General features: G+C 35.2%; 1 protein-coding gene across 7 annotated transcripts in view; it reads left to right on the forward strand.

Annotated features, from left to right (window-relative positions):
• The window catches only part of ARFIP1 (ADP ribosylation factor interacting protein 1), a 107,157-nt gene that overhangs the window by 26,112 nt on the left and 58,390 nt on the right, over nucleotides 1-22,655 (forward strand). For 6 of the 7 annotated variants that reach the window (XM_047717668.1, XM_047717673.1, XM_047717671.1 and 3 more), the window contains one exon: nucleotides 6,539-6,640. In XM_047717668.1, the coding sequence (XP_047573624.1) occupies nucleotides 6,548-6,640 (93 nt within the window). In that variant the 5' untranslated portion in view covers nucleotides 6,539-6,547. Of the gene's footprint in view, nucleotides 1-1,673; nucleotides 1,716-6,538; nucleotides 6,641-22,655 lie in introns of all 7 variants that reach the window. The other variant, XM_047717669.1, reaches the window with a different exon arrangement.

A 22,655-nucleotide genomic window follows, 5' to 3' on the forward strand; every position in this document is an offset into this window, starting at 1 on the left:
TTCAGTTCTGTAATTAATTAGTAAGTGATGTTTCTAAAAGTAGGTCATTCTTTGTGGGTAAGAGAGTGAGCAGATAATAGCTGGAATATTTGTATATCTTTTGGCAAATGAATATTCCTATTACCACTTTATGGCATAAAGTTGTATTTATTATACTTTTCATTTTCAGGACATTTGTTATAACTAACTAAAACAACACATAGTTTTACTGTTACAATTTTCTCTGCTGTGTCTGCATCATGAACTATTTGTTCCTTTCCCCATCTCTTTTGCAGTGTTTTCTGCCCTTTAATTTTCCATTGGATGCTTCTCTTCAGTTTCTCTTTCCCTCTTACCAGTTCATGCCATCAACATCCCTATATTGATAACTCCCAGATTTATGTGTTCTGTCTGAGGCTCTAGACCTGCATTTTGAAATCCCTCATGTACTGGTGGACTTGGAATACCCCACATTCTCAAATTCAGAATGTCTACAACACAACTCATTTTCTGACCTTCCCAAAGCCAAATAAACCTCTACTTTCCCCACTTTGGTGAGTGACATGTTTGTCTTTGTGATTTTCCAAACCACAAAGTAGGTATGGGGCAGGAGGAGGCATAGGTCATCCTAGATGTTTCTTCCTTTTTCGTCTTCCACAATCCAATCACTCTATAAGTCTTTTCTGCCTTTTTTTTTTTTTTTAAGATTTATTTATTAGAGAGCGAGCACAAGCAGGAGGGGCAGAGGGAGAAAGAATCTCAAGCAGACTCCATGCTGAGCGTGGATCCCAACTTGAGGCTCATGATCTAACGACCCTGAGATCATGACTTGAGCCAAAATCAAGAGTCGGACGCTCAACTGACTAAGCCACCCAAGCGCCCCTCTTCTGCCTTATAAATAACTCTTGAATCCACCTTTTTCTATTCCCACAACCTTAAATTGATCATTATTATTTCTTGAACAGTAAAATGGTGTCTTAAATAGTTTTTGTGTGTGGAGTTTTTTCTTTCCCTTCAATCTAATCTCCCACAAGACTGCTCTCTAAAATAAATTGATCAGGCTCTCCTGCTGCTTTCTTCTTACCCCTTTCAGAATGAAGTCCACGCTTTGTCTGGCATTTTGAAGCCCATCATGATAGGCTGCTGCATATTTTTCTAGCCGCCTTGTTATTTTATTTTTAAAAACTTAATTTTGATAAGATTTCATACTGAAAACTTAAACTCTTTACCCAGAATCACCAACTATTGTTTTGTCCCATTTACTTGAACATTTTCTCTCTGTGTATATACAACTTCCTTTTTGATCCAATTGAGAGTGATTCACAAACATCATGTCCCTTTATTTCTAAGAACAAGGACTTTCTCTTATAGAATCTCAGTATGTTTATCAAAATTAGAATATATAATTAGAAAATTGATACAGTACTGTTGTTTAACCCACAGTTGTTCTAATAATGTCCTCTGCAACTGTCTTTCTCCTTGTTTGTGAACCAGTCCGTATTGTACATTGTACTTAGCTGTCTTTGAAGTCTCCTCTTTCATGCAACATTTCATCTCTTTGTTTCTCATGAGCTTAAGCTTGTTGAAGTATACAGGCTAGTTTTTTTACTGTTTCCTTAATTTTTAGTGTTTATTTTTATTTCCTTCCTGCTGCTTACTGTGAGTTTAATTTGCTCTTTTTAAAATTTTCTTAAGGTGCATCCTTAGATCATTGGCTTAAGATCTTCTATTCAAATGTAAGCATTTAAAAGCTATAAATTGCTCTCTTAGGTGCATCCCACAAACATTGTGTTATCATTCAGTTCAGCATACTTTTTTTCCCTCGTGATTTCTTTTTTGTCCCATTAATTGTTTAGATGTACTATTTAATTTCCAAATTTTGGTGATGGGGTCATGGATATCTTATTGCAATTGATGGTAATTTTTTTAAAGATTTTATTTATTTATTACAGAGAGAGAGAAAGCATGAGAGAGGGGAGGGTCAGAGGGAGAAGCAGACTCTGATTGAGTCCCGATATGGGACTTGATCCCAGTACTCTGGGATCACAACCCAAGCCAAAGGCAGATACTTTAACCAGTTGAGCCACCCAGGTGCTTGCAGTTGATTGTAATTTAATTCTACTGCAGTCAGAGTACATACTTTATATCATTTTAATATTTTAAAATTTATCGAAGCTTATTTTATGCCCCCAAATATGATGTTTTGCTAAACATGTCATGTTCGTGTGAAAGTGATGTATATCCTGCCATTACTGAGTTTACTATTCTATCAGTAAACTCAGTGTTTAGATCTTCTGTATCTATACAGATTTTATCTAGTTGTTCTTTCAGTTGCTATGAGTTTCGTGGTAAGCTCTCTGTGACTATGGACTTGTGTGTTTCTTTAATTCTGTCAATGTTTGTTTCATTTATTTTGAAACACTATTATTGGGACCAACATACACATTTATAATTAGTACATACTCCTGATTAATTGATCCTCTTATCATTATGAAATGTCCCTCTTAGCTCTCCTAATGAAGCTCTAAAGCAGATACTAATAAAGCTGCATTGACTCTCTAAGTCACCATCATCTCTTGCTTAGATTATTTTGTTAGCCTTCTAATTGTTCTCCTTGCTGCTGCCGTTGTTCACTTGTAGTTTAATTCAACCCAGCAGGAAAAGAGTAATCTTTTAAAAACATAAGTCAGGTCATTTCATTCTTACGTTCAGAACCTTCAAGTGACTTCTTACTTCACTGAAAATAAAATCCAGAGTTCTTATGATGGTCTTTAAAGCCACACAGGTTCTTGCCCCTGGCTGTCTTTTGACATTTCCTCTCTCTCCTTTCTTTGTTCTTCCCTCAAGGCACATGGCCTTCTTGTTTTTTGCTTGAAAAGCTGAGCTTCTTCTCACCTTCTTGTCTTTGTACTTACTATTCCCTCTGTCTAGAATGCTGTACTCCCCAATATTCTTATGACTTACTAACCTCTTCTGAGATTTTCTCTGACCACTCTGTTTAGAACAGCACATGTGCACATATACATGCCCGTTAGCACTTACGACTGTGACATGCATATTTATCTGCTTTTCCCCCCAACTAAAATGTAAGCTTGATGAGGATAGAGAGTCTTGTCTGTTTTGTTCACCACTCTGTCTTGTGTGTCTGAAATTGTGCCTGTCACATTATAAAGTGCTCAATAGATCAGTTGAACCAGTGAGTATATGAATGAGGAATTACCATCGTAATCAAGTTGCTTTACTTGCAATTTCTAGAATATACCAGACTCTTTTCGACTGTGCTCCTATTATTCCTTATATTTAGAATCTTTCCTTTACTGTATCCCAATTTGTTATCCTGCAAGATTCAGTGTAAATACCATTGCTGATTAAGTTTCCCCTCTTAATGCTCACCACTACATTGTTGAGTGCTTCCCTCTGGTGTTCACCCCACTGTATTATAGTTAGTTACTCATTTTTTTGGTGTGTATTACACTTTAGGTTTATGTCAGCCTAAGACCTGATTTCTATTTTTGCTTTATCCCATGTACATTACTAGAAGATAGTAAATACCTGTTGAATCACCAGCTGCTTTTAGGAAAAAGAAAGTAAGAACTTATCTTACAATTGGAAAGAGTGGTGATTATTTTAGATAGCTATATCTTAGTCTTCCAGGCTGAACTGGAGACCAAATAACTAGTGTCTCTTATTTGCAAGAGGCAGATACCTAACTCCAACAGCCACAGGAAATCTAGGTCTATTGTAAGGATGCAGTAGCAGTGAGGAAAATAGGAATCTCAAAAGAATCCAAGATGCCAAGAACATTCAATGGAAAAAGGAAAATCTTTTCAGTAGATGGTGCTGGGAAAGCTGTGTTATCCACATGCAAAAGAAGGAAGTTGGACCCTTATATACAAAATCAGCTCAGATTGGATCAGAGATCTAAATATGAAACCTAAAACTATAAAACTCGGGGCGCCTGGGTGGCTAAGTGGGTTAAGCCTCTGCCTTCAGTTCAGGTCATGGTCTCAGAGTCCTGGGATCGAGCCCTGCATCAAGCTGTCTGTTCAGCAGGGAGCCTGCTTCCTCCTTTCTCTCTGCCTGCCTCTCTGCCTCTTGTGATCTCTCTCTCTCTCTCTCTCTGTGTCAAATAAATAAATAAAATCTTGAAAAGAAAAAAAAACAACTATAAAGCTCTTAGAAGAAAAAAACAGGGAAAAACCATCATGACATTCATTTGGCAAAGAATTCTTGAATATTATACCAGAAACACTGGAAACAAAAGTAAAAATAGACAAATTGAACTACATTAAAACTGAAAACTTCTGTGCATCAAAGGACAAAATCAACAGAGTAGAAGGGCAGCCTATGGAATGGGAGACGATATTGGCAAACCATACTTCTGATGTGGTTATATCCAGAATAAGGAAGAACTCCTGTAATTCAGTAATAAAAACACAACCCAATTTAGAAAATGGGCTAAGGACTTAAATAGACATTTCTCCAAAGGTGATATACAAATGGCCAATAGGCATATAAAAAGGTGTTCAGTATTACTAATCATCAGGGAAATATAAGTCAAAACCATAAGGAGGTATTACTTCTTATCTGGTACAATAGTTACTATCAAAAAATAATAAATATTGTTGGGAAGTATATGAAGAAATTGGATCCTTTGTGCACTCTTGGTGGGACTATAAAATGGTACAGCCATTATGGAATGCATATTTCTTCCAAATATGCATGCTATTTCTTCCAAAATTTAAAAATACAGTTGCCATACGATCTAGCAATCCCTCTTTTGGTTTATTTCCAGAAGAATTAAAAACAGAATCTTGAAGCGATATCTGCATACCTGTGTTTATAGAAGCATTATTTACAATAGACAGAAGCAATCCAAGTGTCCATTATTGGATGAATGGATAGATAAAATGTGGTATATACATACAATGGAATATTATTTAGCCTTAAAAAGGAAAAGTTCTCATACATTTTAACAACATAGTTGAATATTGAGGACATTATGCCAAGTGAAATAAGCCAGTCACAAAGTCAAATACTATATAATTTCATTGATGAGGTACCCAGAATAGTCACATTTATAGAAACAGAAAGCAGAATGATGTTTGCCAAGGCTTAGGGGTGAGGGGGAAATGGAGAGTTGCTGTTTAATGTGTGTGGAGTTTCAGTTTTATAAGGTGAAAAAGTTCTGGAGATTGATTATACAACAGTGTGAACATACTTAATACTACTGAACTGTACACTTAGAAATCGTTAAGATGGTAAATTTTATGTTAAGTGTTTTTTACAACTGTGGATCAGCCAGCCTATTATCTTCTTTAACTCAGTGGCCACTCCTTAATTAGGGACTGTGAAAGAGTTTTTCTTAGTAGAGGTCACTGAATTTCTGTTAATTTATGCATAAAGTAGTCAGATATCCTCCAAACAAGACATTTCAAGTTCTTTTAAAATAGATACTACTGGGGCACCTGGGTGGCTCAGTGGGTTAAAGCCTCTGCCTTCGGCTCAGGTCATGATCTCAGGGTCCTGGGATCGAGCCCCTCATTGGGCTCTCTGCTCAGTGGAGAGCCTGCTTCCTCCTCTCTCTCTCTCTCTCTGCCTGCCTCTCTGCCTACATGTGATCTCTGTCTGTCGAATAAATAAATAAAATCTTTAAAAAATAAAAATAAAAATAAAAATTAAAAAATAAAATAGATACTACTTTAGGGGTGCCTTGGTGACTCAGTTGGTTAAACCTCTGCCTTCGGCTCAGGTCATGACATCAGGGTCCTGGGATGGAGCCCTACATCGGGCTCTCTGCTCAGCAGGGAGCCTGCTTCCCCCCGCCCCCGGCCCCTGCCTGCCTCTCTGACTACTTTGTGCTCTCTCTGTCAAATAAATTTAAAAAAAAAAAAACAAACTTAAAAATAGTGAGCTGAACTCAAGACCATTAAAAAAATAAAATAATAAAATAAAAATTTTGTTATGGGGTGCCTGGGTGGCTCAGTAGGTTAAGCGTCTGCTTTCAGCTCAGATCCTAGGAACAAGCTCCAGAGAGCCCTGGAGTCAAGCTCTTTGCTCAGCAGGGAGTCTGCTTCTCCCTTGCGCGCGCTCTCTGTCCTGTCTCTCTCAGATAAATAAATCTTTAAAAGAAAAATAAAATAAAAGTTGTTATATCAGGAAAACCCTTAAGACAAAAGCTGACCTAGAAGCCCATTATATACAACAGAAAAACTAGAGCTGCTATAGTGGAATTAATAATCATTCTTGGCTTTCTGTGATATTTTTTTCAGTTGTAACTGCTAGTCTGTTATTACACTGTGAGGGAAGGATATTGCCCACTGGGATTTACAAGTAATATTTTTTTTAAAACAAGAAATCTAAGTTGAGTGCAGTTTCAAATGCCAGATGCATATTTTATTAGATTGCTATCATGTTTATACGTGTTAGGTAGGTTGTAATTATTTTTTAAGATGCTATAATAATGGCTTTTAAGTGCTATAAACATGAATAGTCTTCTCAGTATTTGCCTTTTATGATTTGGTGTTATTTACAACCTTTTTTTTTTTTTTTTTTTAAGGAGTCTAGCATGGCTCAAGAATCTCCCAAAAATTCAGCAGCAGAAATTCCAGTAACTAGTAATGGAGAAGTTGATGATTCTCGTGAACATGGCTTTAATAGGGTAAGAATACTTTTCTTTCTCTTAATACGGAGAATCATGATAAGCCCTTAAATGTTGAGATGAAAGTAATAGAGTTTAATATAGGAATATTTTCTTAGACTGGCTGAAGTGTTAGGAATCCGTTACCATGTAGGGATGACTACGTGGGTCATGTTAGTGAGTTGTCAAGATAAGCTCCCAGCCAGTAAGCATTTAGGCTTTGATGTTATCATCAGTAATTCTGTTGTATGACCAGAACAAGAGTACATCTGATGACTTTGGCATATAACTTTATAAAACTATTTAATTTTATTTGTGATAAGAAAAAATATTAACTCTAGGTTATCCTTTCAAAAAGTGGCACTGATTTCTTTTCTTTGTGTGCTTAGTGCATAATTCCTAAGGAGGCTTCTCCTGACTTTGCTATTCAGTTTCTAAAGTGGCATATTGACTCTGTGGAAAATGAAACTTGAGGAGCTTTTAATTTTGATTTGACTCTCATTTGAAATTGAAATTTAATGCATTTTAATGGAAACATGGGTTTGGAGATAATGTGGGTGCAAATTTCCACTATGCCATTTCTAGCTGTATAATCTTAGGCAAGTATTTATTTAATCTCTTCTAATTCTTGTTTCTAATCACTATAAATGAGAATCTTACTTTCATGGGGATATTGATATTAAATAAGGTAAAGTGAGTAATATGCCTAGGATAGTCCTAGAAATGATGGTGATGATTATTATCTCTGGAGAGATTTACACTAAATATTTTTTTATGACATTTGATACATGTGTACAACTTTACTTTTTTTTTTTTTTTTTCACCATGGGACTTGAACTCAGGACCATCCAGGTGCACCTGCACAACTTTAACTTTAAAAATATAGTGTTTAGGGATGGCTGGGTGGCTCAGTGGGTTAAAGCCTCTGCTTTCAGCTCAGGTCATGGTCCCAGGGTTCTGGGATCAAGCCCTGCATCAGGCTCTCTGCTCAGCAGGGAGCCTGCTTCCCTCTTTCTCTGCCTGCCTCTCAGCCTACTTGTGATCTCTGTCTGTCAAATAAATAAAATCTTTAAAAAAATATATACATATATAGTGTTTATATTTTTGAAAAAGTAATAGTTGAAAGAAACTTATTTTATAATTCAAATAAGAGCTTTAGTTCATAAGCTTGAGAATAAAATCTTTTATTTTTTAAAATCCTTTATTTTAATAAAAGGTGATATTTTAGATCAGGATTTCTTAATCTCAGCACTATGGACATTTTGGGCTGGATAAACTCCTTGTTTTAGAGGGCTGACCTCTGCATATAGGATGGTTAAGAGCATCCCTGACCTGTTCTTCTAGATTCCAATAGCACCCCCCAGTTGTGACAAACAAAAATGTCTCCAGACATTGCCAAATGACCCCTAGAGTTGAGGAGAAACCAGTTTTAGATAGATTGTTATAACTGATTTTAGTAAGTCCCACTGAATTTCACTTATTTTTGCCTTAGCAATTTTTTGGAAGCAATGATTGTGTCTTCAGACTTCAGGTTTATTTTAATTGCAAGTGTTTTAACTTGGTTTCTGAGCCCCTATGACCTAATATAGAGTGACTCACAGAAGGAAGAGACCTTAAGTTCTGAACATAAAAAGGAAGTTTTCACGTCAAGTTTAGTCTTTCTTGTGTTTCAAAGTACTAAGACAAATCTGCATAATAAGCTAATTCAAGTTACCGTCATTAGACTCTAGCAATTACTTTATAAACTTCTGTTAATTCAAATAACTCATTATACCAAGATTTTAGTTAATGATTGCTGCATTTTACTTTTGGTAACGGCTCCTTTTGCAAACTTATTCTGCAAATATATATTTTTTAAGATTTTATTAGAGAGAGCAAGAATGGGTGTGGGAGACACAAAGGGAGAGGGAGAAGTAGATTCCCCACTGAACAGGGAGCGATCAAGACTCTGAGATCATGACCTGAGCTGGAGGCAGACACTGAACCAACTGAGCCACCCAGGCGCCCCTTATTTTGCAAATATTTATCAGGTTTCTGCTGTGTACCAGGTACAGAGGTATAGTAGTGAATAAAAATCACAATACCTGCCAGCCGGGAGTTGATATTCTAATAGGCAGTCTAATGACTTTTGTCCAAGAAAAATGCCATACATGCAAAATGTTGCATTGTTCTGGAGATGCACCTGCCACCTTAAGCCTCTTCTTTTTCTTGTTTTCATTTTATTTTGTTTTGAGCTATAGCTTATACACAGTAAAAAGCACAGATGTTAATGGGGCACATGGGCGGTTTAGTCTGTTAAGTGTCTGATTCTTGATTTCGGCTCAGATCATGATCACAGGGTTGTGAGGTTATACCCCATCAGGCTCCATGCTCAGTGGGGAGTCTGCTTCTCCCTTTCTCTCTCTGCTCCTCCCCCTGTGCACGTGTCTGCATGCATGCTTCTCTCTCTCTCTCTCAAATCAGTCTTTTAAAAAACCCTCAAGATCATAGATTTTTTTTAAAAAGCACAAATGTTCTGTGTACAACTTAAGTGGGACTACCACCTACATCAAGATACAGAACATTTCCAGGACTTTAACTGGCTCTCTTGCCCTCTTCTAGGCAGTATACTTCCCTTCCTCCCAGGGTAATCACTGCTAATCTAACTTTATATCATAGATACTTTTAACTGTTCCTGACTACAAATAAATGGAATCATACATTATGTACTCTTTTTTGACTGGCTTAATTCTTTTTCATTGTAATGTAGTTTTCCATAGTGTTAATATACCACAATTTGTGTATCCATTCTGCAATTGATGGATACCTAGGTTGTTTCCAGTCCATGACTAATATGAATAAAGCTGTTATGACTATTCTGGTCTTTTGGTGTACATGATCACCTGCTTCCATTGGGTGTATACTCTAGAATGGAATTGCCAGATACATGATGTTTGGCTTTGGTAGATATTGTTAACTAATTTTCCAAAGTGGTTGGACCAGTTGACAATCCTACCAGCAATGGATAAGAGTTCTAGATGTTAAACATCCTTACCAAATCTTAGTATTTTCATACTTTTTAATTTTAGCCATTCTGATGGTATCTCACTCTGGTTTTCATATGCATTTCCCTAATGACTAATGATGTTGAGCATACTTTCATATTCTCATTGACCATATTCTCAAAAACCATTTATCTTTTATGAAGCCCTTTCTCAAGTTTTTTGTCCATTTTTCTGTTGGGTGTGTGCCTTTTTCTAATAACTGGTAGGAGTTCTTTATATATTCTAAGTCATTTGTTTGGCTATATATATTTCAGATATTTTCTTTCAGTCTGTGACTTACTTTTGCACTCTGTTAATGGTATTTTTTGATGAACAAAAGTTGATAATTTTTAATGAAGTCCAATTATCATTGTTTCCTTTTAGTGACTTTTATGACCCTTTTGAGAAATCTTTGCCCATCCCAGTATTATGAAGATACTCTTTTCTTCTGAATTTTTGTTGTTTTGCTTCTCACCCTTTGCTCTGTGATTCATCTTGAATTAATTTTTGTGTAATGTAGGGGTCAAGGTTCTTTTTTCTTTTTTTTTTTTTTTTTTACCCCTCATATGAATATCTAATTTTTTTTTTTACCCCTCATATGAATATCTAATTGCTATTCACTGTTCATTGAAAATATCCTTTCTGCACTGTCCTTTCTGCACTGAAGCTTTTGCTGTTAATCAGGTAATCATATATGTTTTATTCTATTTCTGGACTGTTTTATTTCTTGGTCTTTTATCCTTATATTATCCTTTTAATAATACCACACTGTAAGTTAATGACTACAGTAATTAAGTCTGGAACAAATATTATCTTTAACCCTAGCAACTAGTGGTTAATTCCTCTAGCTCTTTCTTTTTCTGGTTTACCTTAGACTTAAACTTATTCATGACTCTTCACTTAAGAACCTTTATTTGCTTTTGGGGTGCCTGGGTGGCTCAGTCAATTAAGCGTCCAGTTCTTGGTTTTAGCTCAGGTGATCTCAGAGTCCTGAGATCAACCTTGCAAAGGGTTCTGCACTGAGTAGAGTCTACTTGAGATTCTCTCTCCCTCTCTCCCTGTCAAATAAATAAAATTCTTTTAAAAGTGGGGGGATAACTGGGGAGGTACAGTTGGTTAAGTGTCCAACTCTCTATTTCAATTTAGGTCAAGATCTCAGATTCATGGGATAGAGACCTGCCTCAGGCTTTAGGCTGAGCAAGGAGTCTATTTGTCCCCCTCTTGCTCTCTTACACCCTCTCTCTCTCAAAATCTAAAAAAGGGGGAAAAAAAAAGGAACCTTTATTTGCCTTTGAGTGGCACTGAAGAAAGTTTTTATCCTCTCAAATTTTAAAGATTTTTTTTTTTTTTTTTTTTTTATTTGTCAGAGAGAGAGGGAGAGAGAGCGAGCACAGGCGGACAGAATGGCAGGCAGTATCCTCTCAAATTTTAACCTTAGAGTCGAGTCTTATTACAGTGAAGTGAATTAAACCGTAACATATCTGTATTAAGCTCTTTGCTTATCCAGTCAAAGCCAGCTAACTTACTGCTTTCTAAGTTTACTTACTGGTTAATGTCAAATTCTCTTTTCGGTCATTCCCCTGCAGTGTTAGTTCACTTTTGGGTGGTAAGAGAAGGAAAAAAGATATTCTCCTGGAGGTCTCTTTTATTGGATGTGAACTTTACCTGTGGGCAAGGTTCCTTAAGAAGCAGTAATCTACTTCAAGTAGTACACCCCACTTCACCTTCCTGAAGAAATTGAACATCATAAAACTTGTTTCTGGTTGTACCTGCTCTTATTAAAAAGATATTCATCATGAGAGTCTCTTACATATTTAATATCCTTGAATTAAAATAACATTGGCTGTGTGATCTCTTTTACCATGAGTGAAAACAATATCTTAAAAGCATCTTTCAACCATTTTGAATAAATTATACTCAAGACCTCATAGGTATATTATTTACCTCAATTTTGTCATAATTTCCGTCCTTTATTTTTCTGAGCAATAAAAGGAAAATTGCTTTTAACTTCAGGCCCATGTTCATATTTTAATATTGATAAAATTTCATATGGAAAATAAGTGTGAAAATATATTACTTATCATTAGACTATTTTATAGGACTAGTAAAGATGTCTCGTGTAAAACTGGATCATAACCAGAGTTTTGAGGTATTTTACTTATATACATCTTCCTTCTATACCTGTTTGTTGTTTAAAATCATATAATGACTTTTATTTAAAAGTTTGTTAATTTATTTATTTATAGCATACTACGTAATACCCTTCAAAAAACAAAGTCCTATAAAATTAAGATCTTAGTTTATTAAGTTGTCCTATCTTGACTGGCCAGTTGGTGTCACTGTGGCATAGGCAGTGAATGTTTCTGTCCTGGTTTTTGTCTCATTGCAGACGTTTCATTCTTTATTTGGTTTCCCCTCTTAGTCCGTCCTACAAGAGGCCCTGTTTGGAAGCTAACTGAACATTTACATTCTAATAGAGATTGTAAGGAAAGAGCTTGTCCTAGAAATCCCCTGGTAACAGCTTAACGTATGTTAATGTTTTGAGGCGTGTTACTCTTTTTTAAGATAAGGGGCAGCAACTATATAAAGAGATGATAGAATAATAGTCTTAATATTATAACAGTTTTTTACAGGAAAAATTTTTTTTCTATATAAAAATTCTTGTTTTTTAAAGATCAGGCAAATTTAATCTTAGAAGAATATAAATTATTCTTTGACTTGTAAACCATATATTTTAAATTTATTCTGTTAAAGTGCTGGTCAAAATATTAGATTAAAAACAAGCAATTCATGACATGAATTAAAGAGAAGAAGCAAATATCAGCTCCACAAAGTTGAAACTTCTTGTTAAGTTATACTTGCCAAATTCAGCGAAATTATCCTAGTAGATAGAGTTAAAACAAAAACTTTTTCTGTGGTAGGCCTAAAACTAAAACCCGCAATTTAGTTTTTTCCACCTGTGGACCTTTTCTCTGGAAAAAATATACATATACACAAAACTGCCAAATTTTGCATTCAGTTTTAGAGAGTTTAGGACTCCCTGAACCCTGCCTATGGATCCTTAGTTTCCTGGGTCTTAAAAACTTCTAGTCTACAAGTTTTGAATTAAATCACAGGATTTTAGTTTAGTAGGAGTTCTTTGCAGATCCTTGAATCCCACTACTTTACTTTACAGTTGAGGAAAAGGACCCTTGAGGTTGTGATGAAATTACCATTAAACTGGCTGTACCACAAAGGCTTATGTGACTTGATTATAAGTAAAGTGAGGGCAAAAATGTTTCCATTCATTCATTACCTTATCTGCAGTGCTGCCACGTAAGAGATAAGCAAGGCTTTCATTAAATGTTCAGTGAATAAATGAGTGAATGAAAACATATGTTAAAGCCAGAACTAGAAACACGTTTTTAGACTTCTGTGCAATAGGAAGATGTACTATACTCTTAGACTTGATACATCCATCTTGTGTCCTTAATTTCCCAGCATGCATCATCATCATTGCTCTTGAAATTTTGTTTACGTGGTCTTTGTTGTTATTGTTCTAAGGTTTTTATTGAACTAAGTAGTTTCTCCATTCTCCTGTACTTATCAGTCTGGATAATAAACTCTAGCAGTCTGGAGAAGATTTGGGAAGGAACATAAGAATAAAAATGGTCAGAATGCTTGTTTTGGACACATTTCCTCCCCTCATGTGTAACTGCCCATTTACTGATCTGCTGTAACTGCCCATTTACTGATCTGCTTTTCCCAAGAGATTGAAATCAACTTTAGGGCGGAAACAGTGTGCACACAGCACAGTTTATGATTTCGTAGTAGTTGCTCAATAAAGGAATGAATTCCAGTATGAGGACTTTAAAAATTTATCATGTTTTCTACTTCAACCATCCTATCCTAGAGTTTGAATAGCATATGATGACAGTTTGTCTCCATATTTTATATATTATTCAGTATCACATATCTGCATTACGCACATCTGAAAAATTTAGTAGCTCCATCAGTGGCAATACTGATTTGATGGCAACTTTTTCAAAGGCCAGTTTTTACCAAATGTGTGCCATGGACCCTTTCAGAGGTATGGCAGATGTTTTTTCAAGGATTGTTTAACCCATGTAAATACTTACTTTTCAAATAGAGAATATATTCTTAGTACTATGACCACAAATTAAGTTTTTAAATAATGTGTTTATTATATCTACATCTTTTATGTATTAATGCCCAATTGGAATTTCTATTGAAAAGTGTGAATAAGGGGCGCCTGGGTGGCTCAGTGAGTTAAAGCCTCTGCCTTCCGCTCAGGTCATAATCCCAGGGTCCTGGGATGGAGCCCCACATTGGGTTCTCTGCTCAGCAGGGAGCCTGCTTCCTCCTCTCTCTCTGCCTGCCTCTCTGCCTACTTGTGATCTCTGTCTGTCAAATAAATAAACAAAATTTAAAAAAAAAGAAAAGTGTGAATAAATACAATTTTTAATGAGGGGTGGAAGCCTTATCTTTCCTAATTATAAGATATTGTGCCTATAAAATAGATAGTAGATTCTGTCTTTATTTATAAGCAAACTCTATCTTGAATAAGTTTTTTTTTTTATTTCTAGTAGCAATTGTTTTGAATGTAGATACATACAAATGTTCCCACAGTGATAAGTCTTTGAATTCAGCATTCCTTTGATGGAGGTTGGTACGTGATATCATTCTTATCAGATTTCAGTACTATTTAAAATCTAGTTTAGGGGAGTATAAGGGGGAGTGGGTGAGGCCAAGAGGGTAGACAGAAAACTATTAAAATAGTTTTTAATAGTGATTAATAACAGTGATTCTGTAAGTTCTTGTTAAACACTTGTTGACTGAATGAGAGGGGAAGTGGGAGAGATAGAGAGGAGACAGATTTTGTGTGTTTGTGTGTGTGTATTGATAAAATGGAGAAAATAGATGAGTCGGGAGATTTGCTAACTTGATCAAGTAGAATAACAGATACAGTAATTTGTGACCAAAAAGTGAGTTATTAGACTTAAAAATTCCAGAATTATTGCTTCCTGAGTAATGACAAGGTCCCAAAGAGTGGCCATGGGAATTCCAGTGGCTTAAGAAGAATGGGGGATGAAAGATGAAAGGAATTCAAGATGAAGAGGTTAATGAAATCTGAGATGAAAGTATAGGTTGGATTGTACTTCATTAATCTAGTCTATCTTTTATCTGCCCTCACACTTTTTTTTGACCTATTGTCCAACTACAAATTATCAAACCTATGTCAAACTACCCAATTTGGGCTTCCTACAAGTATACCAAGGAGAAAAAAAATCATACACACAGTAACAGACTGTTATTATACCACCCATCTTTCAGAATCAACAGAGGTAGGCAAGCTCATGCAATAGATTTTATTTCATTTTAAATATTTCACAGTTCGTATTTAAAAAAAAAAAAAAAAAGGCAACAGACTACATACCATGTCATTATAGGCTATGTTTTTGATGAGCTATGAAAACTCAGCTTGGACCTTATATATCAGTTTGGAAAGAATTGCAAACTAAACATAGAATCATTGCATTCTCTGAAAGTGCCCAAGTGCATGCAAAAGATTGGGAACATCCAGAATAATGGAAGAGTTGGGGATAGAGCAGAATACCTGGATGTGCCGAAGCCCATAATAAGTATTTGGGGTTGGCTAAAAAGAAAGTAGATGGCCATGTTAAGGTGGGAAAGAGGGCAGTGAGGTAATGCGGCCCACAAGGAAAGGTGGGATGGGAGTCAGTAATGTACAAATATGCAAAAACAGTTCTCTACAGCAGAGTTCCTAAAATGTAGACAAAGGATTAGCTGTGTCAGCGTCACCTGGCTTATTTGAAATTCTGGCTTCTTGGCTTCATACTCCAATTTAATGAGATCATAGTGGACAGCGAGAAGCAGCTGAATTTTAATACATTCTCAGGTGGTTCTTACCCAAACTAAAGTTTGAGAACTGGTAGTTTAGAAGTATCAGTGGAGAGCTAAGAAAATGCTGACCTTGACTTCTATTCGCTTGATAAGTAGATTGTTGGAGAATAATCATCTTTGACTTGAGGTAATTGTGGAGAGGTAGAGAGGCCACTATGAGAAGGTTAGGGCATTGTGATAGTTTACAATAGGATTGGGGATGTGGAGATCTGAATAATAGCTTTGCTTCTGGCAGATATTCCTTATAGGCAGCTAACTGTTAAATAACAAAGGGGATTTTTTTAAAAGATTTTATTCATTTATTTGAAAGAGATCATGGGGGGGGCAGGAGGGGTGAGGGGAGGAAGCAGACTCCCTGCTGAGCACGAGCCCAATGTGGGTCTTGATCCCAGATCCTGGGATCCTGACCTGTGTGGAAGGCAAACACTTAACCCACTGAGTCACACAGGTGCCCCAACAAAGTAGATTTTTAAATTACCAAAATTCAAGGAATACTTAACAGAAACTTTTCAGTTTGTTTCTTTAAAAATTATGTAAATGTTTTGGAAGGTGTTATCCATTTTGAGGAATGTTTAATTTGAGAAAATTGCTAGTAAATGAAGTATTAGTATTATATCTACTAGACACTAGGAATAAAAACTAAAGGGGAATAAGATAAGCAACCTGGTTGTAGCTTTTATAGTATGCAGGAAGAGAGAATATAGAAATTAATTTACAAATTAATTTTAATCTGAAAAGTAATATGCTAGGCCAAGTATAGCATGGTCTGAGGACTGGTGGGAAGAATATGGAAAGATTACCTGAGGCATTGCTAAGCAAGCTGAATCTCAAGGGTGAGCTGGCCAAATGAAGAAGGGTGAGCTATGTTCCCTTCAGAGGCAACTCTAAAGAGCTGAAAAGGTGTAAGACTATAGAATTGAAAATTTGCTACTGTTGGAGTGGAAAATGTGGGGGCAAATGTGTGAGAAATGAAGCTAGAGAAGTAAGTAGGGACCAGAGCCAGCAAAACCTTAAAATCATGTTTAGGAGTTGGGGATTTTACCTAAAAGTCAAAGGGAGTGAGGGACGCTAAATGATGTAAAAATGGAAGCGTCTCAGTCAGATTCACATTTTAGAAAGCTCTCTCTGTGGGGCGGCTAGGTGGCTCAGTTGGTTAAGCATTTGGATCACAGGATTCTGGGATCCAAACCCCACACTGAGCCCCACATCAGGCTCCCTGCTCAGCAGGGAATCTGCTTCTCCCTTTCCCTTTGCTGTTCCACCTGCCTGTACTCTCTCTTTCTGTGTCAAATAAATAAAATCTTCTTTAAAAAAGAAAGAAAGTCAAAGTTTTCTTTGCCTACAGTTTGAAGAACGAATTTCAGGGGTGACAAGACTAGAGACCTGGGAGGGAGATGGATCAGTTAGATTTCCAAAGGAAGTGGGGAAGTGAGACTTAAGCTTTTTCTCTTGTAGAGAACCTAGAACCAGTAAAGAATAACAGACCATTTTAAAAGATGCAGATAAGAGGAAAATAGCGAGAACATAGTGTAAGGGAACTAAGGGACAAGATAATTCTTACAATTTATAGAGTACGTAGAGAATCCTCACAGATTATTGCTGGTTACAGGACACACTTTGAGAATTACTCCTTTATTTAAAATTTCTCCTCTCACACTGTATAAAGAGGAGCATTAATTAATAAATCTCTAGTTCTGCTTATCAGTATTATAGTGTGCATCTATTGAAGATGTGTATTTTAAAGCAAATTGGCTAAACAGTTTGTGTTCTTTATTTGTTGGTTTTACACTAACTAGTTCAAAAGTAGATTACTCTGCGAAATTATAAATTCTAAAGTTATGTTTTTTAGCTTCATTCCTGTTCTTACCTCCATGAAAATCTGCAAAATGAAGGCATTTGGTTGAAAATTAGCATCCCTGGAGCGCCTGGGTGGGTCAGCGGGTTAAGCCTCTCCCTTCGGCTCAGGTCATGATCTCAGGGTCCTGGGATCAAGCCCCGCATATGGCTTTCTGCTCGGCAGGGAGCCTGCTTCCTCCTCTCTCTCTGCCTGCCTCTCTGTCTGCTTGTGATCTCTGTCTGTCAAATAAATAAATAAAATCTTTAAAAAAAAAAAAAAGAAAAGAAAATTAGCACCCCTTCCCGTTGTATGGAATCTGTCACTACAAATATTATTTTGTATCCTCAAAAGATGTACATGAAACTTTTTTACCAAATAGAATGTTTTTACCAAAAGCATTATATTTATTGTTTCAGCTTAATTGTTTGAAAATTTGTTTTTAAAATATTAAATGCTGCATATTAACCTAATGCTTTAATAGAAAGTTAACTTTATATTTATTCCATTTTATTGTATAATTAAGCATGATTTTGCTAAGTCCTAAACTTTGGCTTGAATGTCAGTGACATAAAAATGCAAATTAGGGATTTTATGTTGTTCGGTATAGTGGGCTCATTGTTGCTGAAATCCACTCTGGAAACCATAAGGGTAAATGCAGTAGCAGATACTTTAAAAGTTACTAAGCAAGGTACAGCTTCATAACTGAGTCACTTTAAAAAAGAAATTAAGGATCATGTAAAAGCACATTTTAGGTTTTTGTGAGTTATGAGGCTAAATTATATTACTTAGTATGTATTTTACAAAAAAATAGTCAATAAGCTCATAAAGTACAGAGTGTTAACCTCACAAGTCCTACCTTCCTCTCACATAACCCCATATCACTTTGTGTTACATTCAACTGCTAGATAACTATCAAATTGATAATTCTGTTCAGAATCTGAAAGGACCCATTTGTACCACTTGTGGTTAGGTTCCTTCTGTTAGTGATGGTTTAGGCACAGAAAGGCCTTAGTGCTTGTCAGGTTTCACAGCTGTTTCACATAAATGTTTTTTTCTGGAAGAACTTTGGTTTGTTGAGTAAAAGATGCCTAAGAGATAATTTGGAGGGGTCTGAGTGAGATGTAATATCCTCGGAAAACTAGTTGTGTCTTCCAGAGGCCGTGCATGAGAAGACGGAAGGCATCCCTGTAACTTCTTGAAAACTTAGATAATCAGAGATATCATGTTTACTGTGTAACTTCTTATCAACTACTACTGCTGTATCTCTTTTCTGGGAATTTACACCATGCTTTGTGACTGGACAGATGATTCAAATGAGTAATGTTCTTTCCAGAGAAGTTCCAAGAACATAGCAAACACAACTGCCCTGAACCTGTATGCCATTTTTATTTTGTTTTCATGTGCTTTTTTTTTTTTAATGAATTTATTTATTTATTTGACAGAGCACAAGTAGGGAGAGCAGTAGGCAGAGGGAGTGGGAGAAGCAGCCTTCCTGCTGAGATAGGAGCCTGATGTGGGACTTGATCCCAGGACCCGAAGGCAGATGCTTAACCAACTGAGCCAACCAAGCCACCCCCACCCCCGCCGTGTGCTTTTTTATTCTTCAGATTTTGAAGAGTGTTTTTGATACTTATTTTCTTAGAGCCAAAAAGTTATCAAGACTGTGAGCAAGGCAGCATTCAAGGAAACCATTCCAAAAATAGGTTGATCTTAATGACCAAACTTGGAAAGTATAAAAAATGTCTTAGTAGTTTGATAGTGTTTAGTGGTATATTTGTCTTTCAGAGAGAAAAGATTGTCTGGTTTTAATGTAAATATGAATAAAAAGATCATTAATATTTAAAACTAGAAACTACTGATTTAGTATATTAAAAAATAAACTGGAAAGGTAAAGATCATTTATTCCATGAAATGAACAGACTCAGAGATTTGGTTTAAAAATAGGAATTAAATAAATCTGAGTGTAATGATTTTTCTTTTCAATTCTAAATTTAGATGAAAAGGATTTTGTCCTGTGACAAGAGGTTTTAAGTGACATTAGGAAATAAAAAGGAATGAAACAGTTAATTTCTTTTATACTCTTAGGAAATTATAAGTTGAGAGTATATTTGCTTTAGTGTTTAAACTTCAGCAGATTCTGAAATAATGATTTTTAAAAGGCATTTCTTTAAATCTTTTAGAAAACATAGGAGCTAAAATAAATTCTAAGTCTCCAGTAAACTGCTTGTAGTTATTTACATTTACTATACATTACAGTTAATATTGTTTCTTAAAGCCTAGCCTAACTATATTACTAGTTAGTGACTAAATGACACATTTTTGTGTCCCAGTTTTTTCATCTGTAGAACAGTAGTGATAGTACCACTTAGCATTATTATCAAGATGAAACAGAGACTGTATAAGCAGTTCTTTTTTATATAGATTTTCATTTACCACATTTTAATTAAATTTAATTAAATTTATTTAAATTAAATTAAATTAAATTTAAAATTAAATTAAATAAAAAATTAAATAAATAAAAAATTAAATAAATAAAATTAAATTTAAAATTAATTAAATTTAATTAAATGATGCCAGTCTCCCAACAACACAGCTCAGATTTAAGTCTCCTGGTATATTAACTATAATTAGATAAAGGACACTCTTCACTGCTAGCACTAGAGTCCATAAATCATTATGTGAATAACAGAGGTGAATCATGATTATCAACTAATCATGTCACTTCTTTCAAAGTCTTGGTGATTGGTCGCTGCGTATCTGTTACTCGGTTCATACAAACAGCAAACCATGTGGTAGTCTTACCTTCTTGTCTCATCATAAATCCATGTGACATTTTCCAAATGTGGATGATCAGAAGGGAATGGGTGAATAAAGATGGAAGTACATCAAAGAAATGAAAAATGATAACACTGAAAAAAGTGAAAATCAGTCAAATCTAGATGGAGTTTTGGAAGAAATAGCTGACTGTAGGGATGTTGACTGACACTGCCATTGCTGGAGAGACTAGATTTGATCCTGAAGAACTTAGTGAATACTCACTGATTAACATAAACAATGAAGGAGCTTTAACATTGTGACGAATTTTTGAAGGCTGTGGAATAATCAGTTTTTTCCATAAATCACTTTGCACAGTTTCAGCTTGCTGGATCATTTTTACAGTCCTACACTGTAATGCAAAGTGAGGACTCCCTGTACATTAAAGTACTTAGAACAATTCCTAGCACATTGTAAGTGTTCAAGAAATGTTTTTCACTGTAATTATTAGCAATAACATTAATTGGTTGTAATGATGATTGTAGTAAGGGAGAGGGATGCCTAACATTAATTGTGGGGTGCTTTATCTATATTAATTATCTCACCTGATTTTCACAGGTTTCATAGAACTCTGAGGTAACTTTTAGACTCTTTTTACAGCTGAGCAAACAGGGACTAAGAAAGTTTTTAAGTACTTGTCTAGGATTCACATAGCCACTAACTAGGAAAGCTGTATTCCAATAAAGTCTGTCTGAATTATCTTTCTAGATTTTTCATGTTTCTAGCAATAGTTGGTTCTTGATGAGATCATGACAGTCTTTAAAAAGTGATTTAAGAGTCTTTGCTATTGATAAACATCTTTAAAATATGCCATAATAAATTCAAAAGATAATTGCATAGGGAATTCTAATTAGGATGAAGAAAGCAATAATAAATGTTTGCAGCTGACTTGTATTTATTATTGTGTTTTTGTGCTATTATTTTATGGGTTTTTTTGTTTGTCCCCATAATGATTAGCAATAAGACTTTTAAAATTAAGAAAAAAATTGTTATAGCTTTGCTTAGATAATATATTGGAATAGATACCCTTTTTAAGGCCAATTCAAAGAGATGTCCTTGGTAAAGTTAATGTTAATTGGTTTTCTATTTTGGGGTATACCTGTCACCTGCATTGGTTTATAGCAGTTTCTTTTGGTTTTGCTAATGAAAAACTCTGGATGCTGAGTATGGATAATTTTTAACCACTATTTCTTAATGTTTTTATTAAATATTAGATATAAAAGAGTATTGACACAAAATGTATAAGATACAGAGAATAACAATAGAAATGAAAGGCATCAAGATTGGGAAGGAAGAGATCAAACTATTTCTGTTTACAAACAATGTGGTCTTGTATATAGAAACTCCTAAGGAATACACACACATATACTCACACACAAATTATTAGAACCAGTAAGTTCAGCCAAGTTGTGAGATACAAGAGCATTATTGCAAAACCCAATTTATTTTTAAGGAATAAATAATGCAAAAACAAAATTAAGAAAAAAATTTCAGTACTCAGGAATATGTGCAAGACTTGTATACTGAAAGCTGTAGAACACTGTTGAAAAAAGCTAAAGATCTAAGTTAAGTGGAAAGACATCTCATGTTTATGGATCAGAAGACTTAACTCATTAAAGTGCAGTGCTCACCAAATTGATCATATTCAACATAATTTCTACCAAATCCTATTTTTTTGTAGAAATTGACAAACTGGTCATATGTAAAATCAAGAGATCCAGAAAAAGTCTTGAAAAAGATAAAGTCTTAGGGCCCACTGATTTTAGAACTTACTACAAAGCTACATTAATCAAACAGTATGGTACTCACATAAGGAAGATACAGGCCAGTGGAGCAGAATTGAGAGTTCAGAAATAGACCCTTACATTTGTGTTCAGTTGAATTTCACCAAGGGTGGCAAAAGTTTTCAATGAGGAAAGGATAGTCTTTAAGAAATGGTGCTGGGACAACTGGATATCCATATGCAAATAATGAAGTTGAATGCAGACCTCACGCTATACTCAAAAATTAACTGAATGGGCGTCTCGCTGGTTTGGTCAGTGGATCATGCAACTCTTAATCTTAGGATTGTGAGTTTGAACCCCACGTTGGGTGAAGAGATAACTTAAAAATAAACTCTTAAAAAATTTTAAGATGAATCAAAGATTTAAATATAAGAACTACAGCTATAAAATTCTTAGAATAAAAATAGATGTAAATCTTTATGACTTTGGATTAAGCACTTGAGTTTCTTAGATACAACACCAAAAACATAAGCAACAAAAGAAAAAATAGATAAATTGGACTTAATCAAAATTTAAAACTTTTGTGCTTCAAAGAACACCATGAAGAAAATTAAAAGGCAACTAACAGAATGGGAAAAAAATATTTGCAGATCATACATTTGATAAGGGAATTGTGTCTTAAAGCTCACATGGCTCACTCCCAAACACTGCTT

Source organism: Lutra lutra, chromosome 2, assembly GCF_902655055.1.
Source record: "Lutra lutra chromosome 2, mLutLut1.2, whole genome shotgun sequence".
NCBI lineage: Eukaryota > Metazoa > Chordata > Mammalia > Carnivora > Mustelidae > Lutra > Lutra lutra.